Raw genomic sequence first — 14,638 nt, 5'->3', positions numbered from 1 at the left:
GGGTTCCGTCGCTAAAAGCAAACTTGAAAAACACTCCTGTAGAAGAACTTTAACAGCATCTTAAAAGAAAATTACTACTGACTACTGCAAGAAGTAAATTTGAAGATTAATCCTTATGCGCACAGAGACAGCATATTGCGTTCCACCTCCGTGGATCGGAGTAATCTTTGGCACATCACAAATCTATCTCTTTTATTGATTCAACAAAAATTGAGTGTGTTTAGAGAAAAGACTTCTCTTACTTTTTCAGTTCTTATTCTTCCCTCAAGTGCTCTATATAATTATTTCTCTCTCTCCCTCCTTCCAGATTTATTGCGTCCACTAGGTTCTGAGATAAAATTTAGATATTTCAGATCCCTCCGTTGACCAAGGTACACGTAGGAGGCACACTCATTGTCCTGCAATATGCCCGCCACTGACTGAGGTTTGAGAAATGCCTGAAGATAAAATTCTCGCTCACAAGCCTAGAGAGGAAAACAGATGCATAAATATAAAATCACAACCCAAAATAGGACCCAGAGATATTGTAGAAAGATGAAGATTTATGTGCTTCCATGACCTCTCCCAAGCCCACAGCCTTGCAGCTGTCTTTCTCGCGCGTCCTCAAGTCCCATACCAGCGAGGCCGGTGGAGGGAGGAGGTGCCGGCGGGGCTGCAGGGGGCGGGGCAGGCGGGGCAGCGGAGGGAGCAGTTGCTGGAGGGATGCCAGAGGGCGGGGCAGCCAGGGCAGCGGGGGGAGGAGGCGCGGGCGGAGCGGCAGGGGGCGGGGCGACCGGGACAGCGCGGGGAGTCGTGGGCGGGGCGGCAGGGGGCGGGGCGGCAGGGGCCGAACCTCATTGGCTTTCCGACCGGAAGCGGCGTGCGGCCGGCTGCGCATGCGCCCCTCACATGTGCTTTCAGAACGCCCCAGCCGCTGCTTCGGCTCGGCAGGCATCATGCTGCGAATCTCTCTCTTGCGGCTACTAGGACGTACAGGGCTAAGTAGGGGTCTGTGCCTACAGGACTCGAGGCTACGCCACTACAGTTCATGTCCTCTCGGTGCCCGCGACGATGCCCAGGACGCGCGCGCCTACTTCACAACACCTATTTTCTACGTGAACGCGGCGCCGCACATCGGACACCTGTACTCGGCGCTACTAGCGGATGCCCTGTGCCGCTACCGTCGCCTCCGAGTTCCCAGCGCCGCCGCCACGCGCTTCTCCACCGGTACCGACGAGCACGGCCTGAAGATTCAGCAGGCGGCAGCCACTGCAGGCCTGGCCCCAGCCGAGCTGTGCGACCAAGTCTCTGCCCAGTTCCAGCAGCTTTTCCGGGAGGCTAGCATCTCCTCCACGGACTTCATCCGCACCACCGAGGCCCGGCATCGGGTGGCTGTGCAGCACTTCTGGGGGGTGCTGAAAGCTCGGGGTCTGCTCTACAAGGGGCTCTATGAAGGTTGGTATTGCGCCTCCGACGAGTGCTTCCTGCCTGAGGCCAAGGTCACCCGGCAGCCGGGCCCGTCGGGGGACTTGTGTCCTGTCTCTCTCGAGAGCGGGCATCCCGTCTCCTGGACCAAGGAAGAAAACTACATTTTCAGGCTTTCCCAGTTTCGGGAGCCGCTCCAGCGGTGGCTACGGGGCGACCCTCGGGCGATCACCCCCGAGCCATTCCATCACGCAGTCCTTCAGTGGCTAGAGGAGGAGCTGCCGGACCTGTCCGTCTCTCGCAGGAGTAGCCACTTGCACTGGGGTATTCCGGTGCCCGGGGACGATTCGCAGACCATCTACGTTTGGCTGGATGCGTTGGTCAACTACCTTACTGTAATCGGCTACCCAAATGCTGAGTTTAAATCTTGGTGGCCGACCACCTCTCATATCATAGGCAAGGACATTCTCAAATTCCATGCTATCTATTGGCCTGCCCTCCTCTTAGGGGCTGGCATGAGCCCACCACACCGCATCTATGTCCACTCTCACTGGACGGTCTGTGGCCAAAAGATGTCTAAGAGCTTGGGCAACGTGGTGGATCCTAGGTCTTGCCTTGACCGCTATACTGTGGACGGTTTCCGCTACTTTCTCCTTCGGCAGGGCGTCCCCCACTGGGACTGTGATTACTATGATGAAAAGGTGGTTAAATTGCTAGACTCTGAGCTGGCAGATGCTTTGGGAGGTCTCTTGAATCGATGCACTGCCAAAAGGATAAATCCTTCCGGGACCTACCCGGCCTTCTGCACTACCTGCTTTCCCAGTGAGCCAGGGTTGGTGGGGCCATCAGTTCGTGCTCAGGCAGAGGACTATGCTCTTGTGAGTGCAGTGGCCACTTTGCCCAAGCAGGTAGCAGACCACTATGATAACTTTCAGATCTATAAGGCTCTGGAGGCAGTGTCCAGCTGTGTCCGGCAAACTAATGGCTTTGTCCAAAGGCATGCACCGTGGAAGTTAAATTGGCAGAGCCCAGTGGATGCTCCCTGGCTGGGTACTGTGCTTCATGTGGCCTTGGAATGTTTGCGAGTCTTTGGAACTTTGCTCCAGCCCGTCACCCCAAGCCTAGCTGATAAGCTGCTATCCAGGTTGGGGGTCTCTGCCACAGAGAGGGGCCTTGGAGAGCTCTATTTCTTGCCTCGATTCCATGGACATCCCTGCCCTTTTGAAGGGAGGAGGCTGGGATCTGAAACTGGGCTCTTGTTTCCAAGACTGGACCAGTCCAGGGCCTGGCTGCTGAAAGCCCATAGGACCTAGAAACTCATCTTAACTGGCTTGTGGTAAAAAGGCAAATGTGTTATTTTCTTATTTTGCATTTTCAGGAAAGTTATAGTAAATGTTTTCTAAAGTGTTGCATCAAGTGAGCATGTAAGCGATGTCCCTGTGAAAAGGGGTTTGTAGCTTTTCAGGTGCTTATCTCTACTCTTCAGTTCTCTGTGCCCATTAACCACTGTCCTTTGCACACCAGTGTCTCTAAGATGTCTCCAGGGGAAAGATGGGTAAGAGACAACTTTGCTGATACTATTCCTTCTCATTGTGCCTCCCTCCAAACCACAGTTATGTTATTTGCCCAACTACCTCTCATGGCTTGTTTTTCATTGGCTTGGCCACTGCTGGGCAAATTAGTGAGAGTGGGGGTTGGAGGCCCCCCTACCTCGTCTTTTACAGGGCAGCCCTCCTTTGTTATATATGTTGGGTCCCCTGTTAAAAAGAGATTCTTTTATTAAAACCTTAAAAACCAGTGTCCTAGACTAGAAGATTTTTGCCCATGTTTATATTTTCAGTTCTTAAAACCATGACTCCCTACTTTGTTAGTTAATAGTCTCAATAGTTGTACTGTGTAACATTACATTTCAGCCAGTAGATGGCTCTAGTCTCACATATTTAATTACCTAACATTGAGGTTTCAGAATATTTAGAATAGTTTTCTGCTTTCTAATTTTGCTGAATTTAAATTTGAAGAAAATTTTTATTGCCTTTTTTCTTTTCATGAGTGAGGAAGATTGTCGCTGAGCTAACATCTGTGCCAGTCTTCCTCTATTTTGTATGTGGGATGCCGCGACAGTTCTGTGACAGGGATGATGCGTCTGTAGGTCTGTGCCTGGGAGCTGCACCTGCAAAACCCGGGCTGCCGAAGTGGAGCACGCGAACTTAACCACTATGCCACCGGGCTGGCCCCAGCCTTTTTTAAAATAAGGGAAAACTGCAGCCACTACTGTTTTATAGAAAGCAATAAACAAAAGATCAGAATCCTCAGTTTTTTTCAGACTACTGAAAATGGACATTTACTGTATTAAATGTTTAGTATGCTAGTAAGTAAATGTATCAAGTTTGGACAATCTATGATGGATTATAAAGCTCTCTTGGGGTACTTGGTATGTTAAAAATTTTAAACTTTAATAACGTTAGATTTACGGGTATGATTTAAAAAATGTGTAAGTAGCCTCAAAGGGCATTTTTTTTTTTATATTTCTTAGTCTTAATTTTGTTATCTATGTATATAATTTACCTTACATGATTTCTTTTGGTCTATCAGGGACTATAATGTATAGAAATTGTTGAATAGTAATTATAAGTGTTAATATATTTACTTTCAAGTATTTTTTTACTGATTATTTCTTTTGCTCTTTTTACTTAAGTTATTAAAGTTTAAAAGTTTGTAAGTACCTTATTCAGATCTGTTCTGTTGCATTTGTTGAAGGTGATGGTGAAGGGAGGAAATGATCAATGCTCCAGGAATCTCAAACTGGATTTAGGGATCTCTCCAAGGCTCCATAAGAGAACATCACAGAGAAGATGTTAAGGTAGCACTTTATACAATGACTACAACACAGAAAGCCAGTGTTATATCTCATAGGTGATTGAACAGTTAGGCCAAAGTTTAAAATGAGAACTTGCCTTGAACTATCCATTCTAAGCATGGTAGCAAGCAGAGAGGGCTCACTATGAAGGAAACTATTGTGCTAGTTGTTCCCCCAGAGTTATTCTAGGTGCTACTATTCAGCTCAAGTTTCTCTTTATTAATCAGTGTGGTGAGAGATTTCTGGTTGCTTGGAAACACTGCTCAGTAAAGAATGCTTAAAGGCATTCTAAAGGTGGAAGGACTGTTTTCTACAAATGTTCCTTCAGACCCTCCTTATTCTTCATAGTGGAATCCTGGGCTTTCCATATGACATATTCCACTTACCTGCTGGGATTACTTAGGCAGATTACTGGGGCCTAGGATGGAGTATAGTATCTCCTAGGGCTGGATAGAGCAGACTGGTCAAGAGATGGGATGTGTTTACATGCATGAAGGTAAAAAAGACTTGGAAGACCAGTGGGATGATAGCCTCTGCCTTTGAAGTGCCCTTATAGCAGTCTTACAGTTCCTGTCATGAACAGAGAGACCATGTCTTCCACTTGAGTGGTCTTTCTAATGGCCTAGTGTTGGTCAATACACTGGACCTTGGCTTGCTGGGTGTTAATGGAGTTTTGTGCAGGCACTTAACTGGCTACCAGAATATTTTTGGTACTGGAGGGCACAAGGACCTAGGGGAGCCAGAGAGGAAAGGGCATAATTATTACAGAGGACAGGCTATTTTGAATGAAGAAGAGTGGTAAGTTGGATCTGATTTATTCTGTGGTGATATGGAAGGTGAACCAGTTGAATTCTCCCTAGGAGGCAGAATAGGTCAAGTAAATATCCTTTGGGTACGCAGTTGATGTGTTCAATTTGATCCAGCAGTTTAAGAATGGCAAGTGGAGGATAGGTGAAACTTAAAACTGGAGGGCATGTTCTTCCAAGAGAGGGCATCCTAACCACTTCTGGGAGATGATGATAAATTTGTAAACATCTGAGAATCTCCCTACTCCAGAACTGTTAACACCTCTTTGGGCATCTTGTGGATCCCTTGACCAGAAAGGAAGTTTCTCCCAAATACTACCCTTGAGACTCTGAAATATTCCTTTTGGGGTATTCTCAGAGGCACTGCTGCAGGAGGTGACAGAGCACTGGTCAGGTGTTCACGGGATGTCGCACTGAAGTAATAACAAGTGGTCAACTCAGTAGACTACAGTCTTATCTCTGAAGTCATGCAAGAAGTTGTGGGCAATGTATCTGTTAAGTGGCATCACCGTATACCGGAGGGCTGCTCCACGAGTGAACTCATAGATTAGGCTCCTCAGAAGTCAGAAGATCTATGGCTATATGGAGGTCAAGAATAGGCAGTAACAAGAAATAGATACAATCTCTGATTTCATTGAAATCTCAGTTATTCTTGAAGTAGGGCTCACTATTTTTCTTAAGGATTTGTGTGACTCTGTAGGGGCTGAGAAGAGCCTGATGAATTGAATATTAAGTTGATGCCAAAGTACTCAAGAAGGCCTAGGTTGGAACATGGGCCCTGAGACACAGGTCTAGTTTTTTTTTTTCCTCCCACAGTTGTACCTGTGATTGGGACATAGCTCTTTAGATCTGGGAAGTTCCCAAACCGAAGTGAAGCCAGGAGTTGGTTGGTTAGGCTGTATGCCTCCAACTAGGATAATTAAGTAGTTTGGGCAGCAGGTGGCAGTACCAAGCATTCAACAAGAATCCTCCTTGGGCATTATGGTAGGGATAGTTTCCTAGATCTCTTGATTGTCCTACCCCTAGTGAGTATGTAGTTGCAGTGTCGGCCTGCATTACTGTAACCTGGAGTTATGGGGGAGGCCATGCCTCTTGACTAAGACTTGGTCCATAAAGCTGCTGTATGATAATCTATAATTGCCTCCTGGAGGCGATTCCCTTCTATTCATAGTTCTACCAGATAGAAAACAACTGTTCTTATTGGTGAGGTCTGGGGTACTGTAAACCTTGGTGGGTCCTTGCCCTCATCTTTTGCTAAAATGAATAATATCAGTGGTCCTAAAAGGGTGTAGACATGGTGACAGCCATGTGTCTACTTTTGCGGCAGAGGTTTACTAGTTCGGAGAGCTTGGGGGAGAACTAGGGCACAGGTTGGGGTAACCAAGAGCACAGGTGAGGGGGATCAGTTCTAGAAGAAAGCCTTTGAGTCCCCTGGAAAACTAAGACAGCATGAAATATGTTATTTCAGCACAACACAGCTGGCCGGGCCCCTTCCTCTTGCAGGAGCTTTGGATAGGTTTGGTTGATGAAAATCAGTAGGAACACACCAGACCTGGAGGTTAATCTGGAAGGGCCAGAACAGTAACAACCAAATTAATTAAGGTTAATTAGTGGGGATTTTAACCTTTCAAGAAGAGTGTCTTACTCTTTTTTAAGACAGGTTAAGAGAAGCCCAGCCTAAGCTGCTTTCCTCTATCACCAAGAACTACGTTGAGTTGAGGGGAGGGACTAATCATTTTAAAGGTGTTGGCTGCTTCTTAGTTTTAAGGTAGTCCTGGGTTGCCTAGTATACATCCTCTGAATTAAGGGAGCGATCTAACAGGGAATAGTTGACCATATTTACAATACTCTGCTTAAGGTTATGTCACAATGATCAGTTTCTACTTATATTTTCATGATGAGGAAAGGGAATTGGGAAGAGCTACACACAAAGAGGATCTTCCTATGGCCTTGACAACTAGAAATAATAACTCTCTACTGTGCCTCTTCTCATGAATAGCTATTGGGAGGTTCAGCCATACTTGGATCTTCACCGAGGTAAGGCGAGGCTACAGTATAGAAGTTCCATCCTTGGCTGTGAACTGAATTTCACCCCCACTTGGTTTATGACACAGTTTACTCACCACCATGGATTTAAAGTCTACAGCTCCTCACTTAAGAACAGGATAATATGAGATGTCAGAACATTTCAGGAAACCAAGTGTGCCATCTGCAAGAAGGAAATTATAGCTCCAAGGAGAGATAAGCCCTGCCTTCAAGTCATTAAGGATTTTTGGATGAAACATCTGCAGAGGGTGTGGATGACTCACTGGGTAAGCTGGAGGGACAGCTCTAGGAATAAATGGAAAAGGATGATGCCACTTTCTTAGCATATGGTAGGGGAAAATGGTCCTAATGTCACTGTGCTACCACTCCTAAGGCCATGCCTTGTGCGTGTACACCTCATTGGTTGACAGTCACTGGTTTGTGGGATTTCACATGAAGATGAACCTTCAAAACCTAGTTTATGATTGACTGTTATAGACTGGAATCATTGTTCAAATCTCTTAATTCCATACATTGAATAACAGTATAACCACTTACACATTTTTCCCTGATTAAAATATTTTTAAAAGGGTACTAACTTTTACTTTTGAACACATTAAATAAGATACTTTCAGTAACGTGGCTTCCTTTGAACTAGTTTAGAAGCGTCTATTGGTTAAAAAGCTATAAATGTTAAAAATATAAAGTTAACAAGCATGTTACACATTTTAGGCTAATCAGTAAAATAATACAAATAGAATGTATTTCTTTTAAGCCAGATGAAAAGAAATGTTAGAGAAAACTCAGTCTGGGCCCGGCCCCGTGGCTGAGTTTGCGCACTCCTCTTCAGCAGTCTAGGGTTTCACCAGTTCAGATCCTGGCACCCTCGTCAGGTCATGCTGAGGTGGTGCCCTACACAGCACAACCAGAGGCACTCACAACTAGAATATACAACTAAGTACTCGGGGTGGGGGGATGCTTTAGGGAGAAGAAGAAGAAGAAGAAGGAAAGAAGATTGGCGACAGTTGTTAGCTCAGGTGCCAATCTCAAAAAAAAAAAAAAAAAAAAGAAAACTCAATCCAACAGAAGACAGGAAGGAGAGAAAAGAGTAAAGAAAAATGAAAAATATGGTAAAGGAAAACCCTAAGATGGCAGAAAAAAATACAAATATATTAGTAATTGTAATAAAATAAAACATGATGGGATGAACCTTCTGTCAAAAAGACAAGCAGTGTTCAAGCTTAAATTTAAAAAGTCAGCTATGTGTAGTTAAAAGGTATATACTTAAACCTAACAAAATAAGACATGAAGAAACACTAGGCGTATATTAACCAAAAGAAAGCTGGTCGTGTAATATTAATAGTAAACAATCTATATTGAGGGGAAACCATTACTAAAGTGAGACAATATAAAAGGAATAATGCACCAAGTTATAATAATTATGAACTTGTATGCTCTAATGACATAGCCTCAAAATGTAAAAAGCTAAAATTGAAAATGACAAATGTGCAAGTCTGCAAAAAAGTGAAACTGCCATTCATGAGTTCAGAGGAACCATGCAATGAGAAGGTAAATACAATAACTTACACTAGACATTAGCACTGTGGTCTTTGATGCTCACTACCAAGTGTATCATCACTGCTATAAAATTTTATAGCAGGCAAGGTTTTGTGACTCTAAAATTTTATCTTTTTCTATGCATGTGCCTGTGAGAATAATATCTTGCTTTTTGCATAGAAATGTCAAAATATACTTGTTCAGTAAATCCTCTCTACAGATTGTTAAAAGGGGAGAATCCCATGGCCATAATTTTGCCAGATTTTCTAATTGTTCAGTAATAAGTGAAGGTGACAGGAGAGAACCAACAGTTCTGTGTTCCTTATTTGTGTTCTCTCATTTACTTTTCCCATCAACTGTATGAAGTATTATTCTTTTTCTGGTTGACAAGAAATTGAGGCACAGAGATTAAGTAACTTGGCTAAGATTATACAGCTTGTTAAACAGGAACACCTGGACTCAAACTTGTCTCAATGCCAGAGCCTCAGCACCATCCTTAGCACCAATACCACCATCAATCACTGAGAATATATTGAGGGCATTGTCTTGCGGGGAAGAGGAAGCAGTATAATCAGATCCAAAGACTGAAGATGAAAAGTCTAAATAAGAACTCTAACTCTTCAGTGAAATACATCAATGAGTGTTTCAAGATGAACAATTAATTCCTGACAGCTAGATTATGGAAACAGATGAGTGCCAAAATAGAAACTGAGAAAAAATACTTAACCTATCTCATGAAATATATTTCTCTCTTACTTTCAATACTTTCTTTTATTTCCTAAGCCTGCTTATGTGTGCTGGTATAAATTATTAAAAATTTTAATAATTATATAGTCTCTATTTTTCTTTTTCCTTAAGACTATTTTATTTCTTATTTTCAGAACAGTGTTCCAAATTCTTTAATCCAACAGTACTCCTCTAAGTGAAAGTACGTTGTCATAAATTCATGAATCTAAGTATTTTGAAATAAGATTTTGCTTTAAATACACATTTATCTCTAAACATGAAAGCATATCAATAATCAAAAGTTTTATTTCAGTTAACTATTATTGTAACAAAGCCAGAGAATTTTATTAGAGGTCACAAACACTGAAACTCTTTCATTTCATACATACAGTTTAAATACAGGTGAACTTATTAAAAGACTCATCTGTTTTAACAGTTTAAGTTCTATGAATTTATTGAACATTTATTACGGTATTCTTATGACATCTTTCCTAACAAGCCTGCAGAAACCAGATTAGATGCCCCTTGACTCCAGTTATTACCAAAGCAAATACCACCCCGTTAGCTAAAATCCTACATACTGGATAATTCCTGGTAAATTATATCTCATATATGACAGTCAAGACATGTTCTAACTTCCAAAAATTAAAGACTTTATTATGAATTGCATAAAGAATACTCTATTATCATATTTACATTTTTTATGAAATGTAGCTGTTGTGTTGGACATGGACTACACCTTAAAGAAATGTGATGAAACCTATGTTTATATAGGTCTCTTGGCTATCATGTAAATTGTATTTTTAAAAATGTATCCAAAGGTATTAAAGTCCTCGCTAACTTCGAAAGTCAAGAACATCTACATCTTTATTCTATGTTTTAAATAATTTCTTCAGAACTCGGTTTAAATTTAAGCTACACAGTCCCACAGTTAAGCAAGGCATGATGGGTACTTTCTCAGTAATTTTTGCATGGTAGATTATGACTTGCTGATAGAATCAGACTGGTGCATTATAAAAAATATCCTATGTAACATTTTTTAGTTTACCTTTAAAAATCATTTACTAAAGGAATTTATAAAGGCTTTCATAAAGCAAAGAATCTTCAGTTGTGGTAAGTTAAAATTACTGCATTAATGTTTTATATTTAAATTTCTATAAAACTTATTTTATGGAAACGCTACATTTTTAAAAAGCAAAGCTTTATAGTCCTGAGTTCAGTTTCATTTTATAACTCATTACAGGAATGTATTCAGATAAATCAAGTTACAACGTGTAAGGAGCCTTTTTTGGCATTATAGAAGAAAATCCTAAGTGCTAAAATAAAATGAATTATTGAAAATATGTATGATTAATTGCATGAAAGCTGATGGTTGGATTTTCAAGCCATTTTAAGATCTGAAAGTATTTTTTTGCTGAACATAAAGGAAATATTTTTTAACATTCATTATGATATTGTCTGACCTAGTATAAAAAAACTGTTAATAATCCTCACAATACAAAGTTGTTTCTTACTGAAATGTTGACATAAAAATCAGCCTCTAGAATGTAGTTAATTCATAACAGATTTTAAGTAATACATTTTTGGATGTAACTGATGTCATAAAATTAGTTTTCTATCCTAAGAAGAGTTTATAGCACTTCTTCCTTTTTCCATAATCCATGGAGACCATCTAAAAGTGGAGCTATCAGTTCTTGGACATAAAAGCAACAGAAATATATAACCAAGTTTAGCTAAGTGTAAAAATTAGGAAATCAACCTGATCTCAGATTGAAAAATGAAGGGAAAATAGTGAAAACTTATTGCTTAACATTGAGTGTAGTGATAAGGGGAATAGCCAAATTCAACCAAGTTATGAAAACCCATCATTGGTAAGTCTGTAGAGGTATGTGTTTTAAATATTCAGTGTGTGAAGGTAGGTTAAGTCTGAGTTCAAGAGTTTTAAAGAAGTCGTTCTCTAAAGACAGACTCATAGCTAGGGCACGGGCATAAAAATCTGTTTGGTAAACAGGATTGTAGCTGAGTTTATTTTTATTTTTCCTTTGGCATAGACATAGGATATTAAAGGTGTTATTTTAATTGAAATCTCTTCTTACAAACAGTCGGATATAGCCTGAATAAAATAATCCTAAAGTTAAATTTACTAACAGTATTTGGGTACATACAGGGCAGGAAAAATTTACATGTATTAGTATCTTTTTTTAATAGTTTGCATAATAGGTCAGATACTAATAAGGATTTTAGTAAGTTTCTTTTATGTGCTGCTAAAAATGTGTTATATAGATGGATATTGTGTGGCTTTCTTTGCTTTGGTACCAAAGTTAGACATGTTAAAAACAAAGATCCTAAAATGATTAGCAAGAAACACATTGAAAGTATTAAAAATTGCTAATTGTTAATGTGTATTTTAAAATTAGTATCCTTTAGATGTTTTCTCAAAACATCAAAGGAAGAAAAGATATGCTTTTTAGGCAATACTTTTTATATTAATTAAACATTTCCTTTATATACTATTATTGGTCATTTCAGAACTGTATGAGGCTAAGGATGAAGATTTAGTCTCCGTATCTTTGTTCATTTTTTTTTTTGAGGAAGAATCACCCTGAGCTAACATCTGTGCTAGTCTTCTTCTACTTTTTAGTATGTGGGCTGCCAGCACAGCATGGCCACTAACAGAGCAGTGTAGGTCCGTGCCTGGGAACCAAACCCAGGCCACCGAAGCAGGGCACACTGAACTAACCACTAGGCCACTGCAGCTGGCCCTCTTTGTTCATTTTTACATCATGACTTGTAGTAAAAAGAGCCCTGATAATTAAAAACTAAAACACTGATCTCTTGTAGCTATTAAAGCTATTTTTGCTATCATGGATATGTTATATTATCTCTAAAAAAAGAGCAAAATATCACAATTTAAGCAGAATAGGTTTTTTTTAGGGTACATTAATGAATTTTCATACCACCTTCATTTTTCTATACTTTATGTCTGAGAGAAAAATGACATAATATAATCTTTATAGACTTGAATGAATGTACTGTGGAAGTCTATGAATACATTTTGGTAAAGAGCACAATTGCCTAAAATAAATTAGCTAAGAAAAACACTTCAAATGTAAATCTTTTTTTGAAGCAAAATACAATTACTCGTGGACTCTTTAAGATTTATAAAAGTTTTAGAACAAAAATGCCCTGGTATATATAATGAATAAGCCTAAGCCTGAATAATAAATACAGGAATAAGAGGTACACTGGAAACACCACACAAATGGAATATTAAATAGATTGTTTCATAAGATTTTTGACATGGGCTCTAATTATAGAACATCAGACCTCAACACACAGCATGTTACTTTCAAAATAAATGTAGCAAAATATTTTCAATAGATGGAGTGGCCTTAGAATGTGCCAGAATATTCTTTAATATAACTATACTATCACATTTTATTCTTAAAGTTAAATATCTTAGCCCAGAAACATTCTGGCGATATTCCCCCAAAACATATATATCAGTGGATTGTTCACTATCCTTTATGAGACAGGATAAAAAATTAACTCATAATTGGGTTAATCATCTTCCTAATATTATAACAAGGTTTTAATATATAATTCTTATTCTTTCCCAACAGAAGTGCAAATCAGCTTTAGTTCTTGGAGTGGACATGAAATTAAAATAGTGAAAAAAATAAGACTCCTAGTATTGTACAATCAGATTTTAAATATTGCTTATTTATATATAACTATTTTAATTGTTTTTAATAATCCAATCTTCTATAAAAGGAATAGAATGTTTTTACAGAAGAAAGTTGGGATATATATTAGGCAACATTTAAAAAAGTTGGCATGGCCATGTTTTAATTTTAAAAAGTTTTTTTAATTATAAAAAACTTTTTCACTTCTGTAAGAGCAGATAATCATAGCTTCTTTGTATTTAAAAGGTGAAATATAATGTTATGGGTAAGTTTTATTCAGTCAAAGTTAATGTTTTGAAAGCCTAGAAACCTAACAAACTAGGACCTGAATGAAACATAACAAGGAATATTGACAGTGTCACTGTGTTAAAGGAAGAAATATGTCTTGAATCTGACATGAAATATGCAGTGAATGCTTCTACTTGCCAGGATGCTTAAGAACCTTTATACTTCTTGGATGAATGACAAAAGAGAGCCAGAAATAGGTAGGGAGATATCTAAGTATTTTTAAGAACAGTGTCAACTTTGGCCATGGTAATTGGTATAAAATAAATGGTCATAATATGACAGATTTCCAGATATTACACACACAAATGATTTTTATATGTATTAATGTCTGTCAAAATTTCTAATGTAAACCAAGAATTTGAAATGTTTTATCAAAAACATTTAATATAGGTAAAATATACATAAACCTAACCATAGTGAAACCAAAATAATGTGGAAGCTAGAATCTTATACACATCTCCCTAACAAGTTTTTTTTTTTAAATTTACCATATTACAACAAATGGCCTGTTGCTAGGTATATTCTGTATATACCATGGCTATGTCTAGAAATATGAAACGTCTGGAATAAAACTGAAAAATCCAAACACCAAAGATGTTTTAAGTGGTTGTATATGACATTATCATGTTGATAAGATAGCCAGATGATGACCAAATTTTTCAAATTTATCAAGATACTTGTTGTTTTATAGACATAATCTTGTTGATTGTTACAGATTAAAAACCTATGTTACTTAAGTGTGTGTGGATTCATAAAGGAAACCATGATTTTATCCTGTACCTCCAATGTTCTGGCTATCAAGATTTCTTTAATTCCCTTAAAAAGCAAAAACATTTAACCTTAAGCATATCCAACACCCTCATATTTGTTAGCAGACCGTACACGGGGCTAGTTGTTTTCTATTATTGGATAAAATAGTTATCCAAGACTCTACTTAACAGAATCAGTAGAGGAAGATGGAGTAAGAATTGAATCCTCTGCTCTGAAATCTTTTCTAGGATGAAAGTGTGGGCTTCGAGAATATCGAGGTTTCAAACCTACAGATGAAGGCTGAGAAAAGCTTCTTCTCACAGAATGTAACCTTGGTTCCTATTAAGAGATTTAAAGAAAATTAGGGTTTTAATGCATTTTAAATGGCTTTTATTTTACAATTACTTAAGGGAAAGATTTAAAAATAATATTAAGTGGCCTGGATTCTGAGGAGAGAAGGTGTGCTTTAGGAAATTCCCACTAGAAAGAGTCGGTTACCTTATAACTGCTGCTGGAGAGGGAAGCATCCGAGGGCTATA

General features: G+C 39.3%; 2 protein-coding genes across 2 annotated transcripts in view; one reads left to right on the top strand and one right to left on the bottom strand.

Moving 5' to 3' along the window:
- Window positions 1-901: 901 nt before the first annotated feature.
- On the top strand, window positions 902-4,085 carry LOC124233456 (methionine--tRNA ligase, mitochondrial). Its single transcript, XM_046650556.1, has one exon. It carries the CDS (start codon window positions 936-938, stop codon window positions 2,715-2,717), a length of 1,782 nt encoding a protein of 593 aa, XP_046506512.1. The 5' UTR covers window positions 902-935; the 3' UTR covers window positions 2,718-4,085.
- Window positions 4,086-13,634: 9,549 nt separating this feature from the next.
- Window positions 13,635-14,638, bottom strand: part of LOC124233496 (protein boule-like) — a 57,827-nt gene continuing 56,823 nt past the window's right edge. Inside the window, exon 12 of the transcript XR_006887077.1 lies at window positions 13,635-14,438. The gene's annotated coding sequence lies outside the window, so the exon portion shown is untranslated. The remainder of the gene's footprint in view (window positions 14,439-14,638) is intronic.

Source organism: Equus quagga, unplaced genomic scaffold, assembly GCF_021613505.1.
Source record: "Equus quagga isolate Etosha38 unplaced genomic scaffold, UCLA_HA_Equagga_1.0 203_RagTag, whole genome shotgun sequence".
Lineage (NCBI taxonomy): Eukaryota > Metazoa > Chordata > Mammalia > Perissodactyla > Equidae > Equus > Equus quagga.
This window is presented reverse-complemented; position numbering and strand designations above follow the sequence as displayed.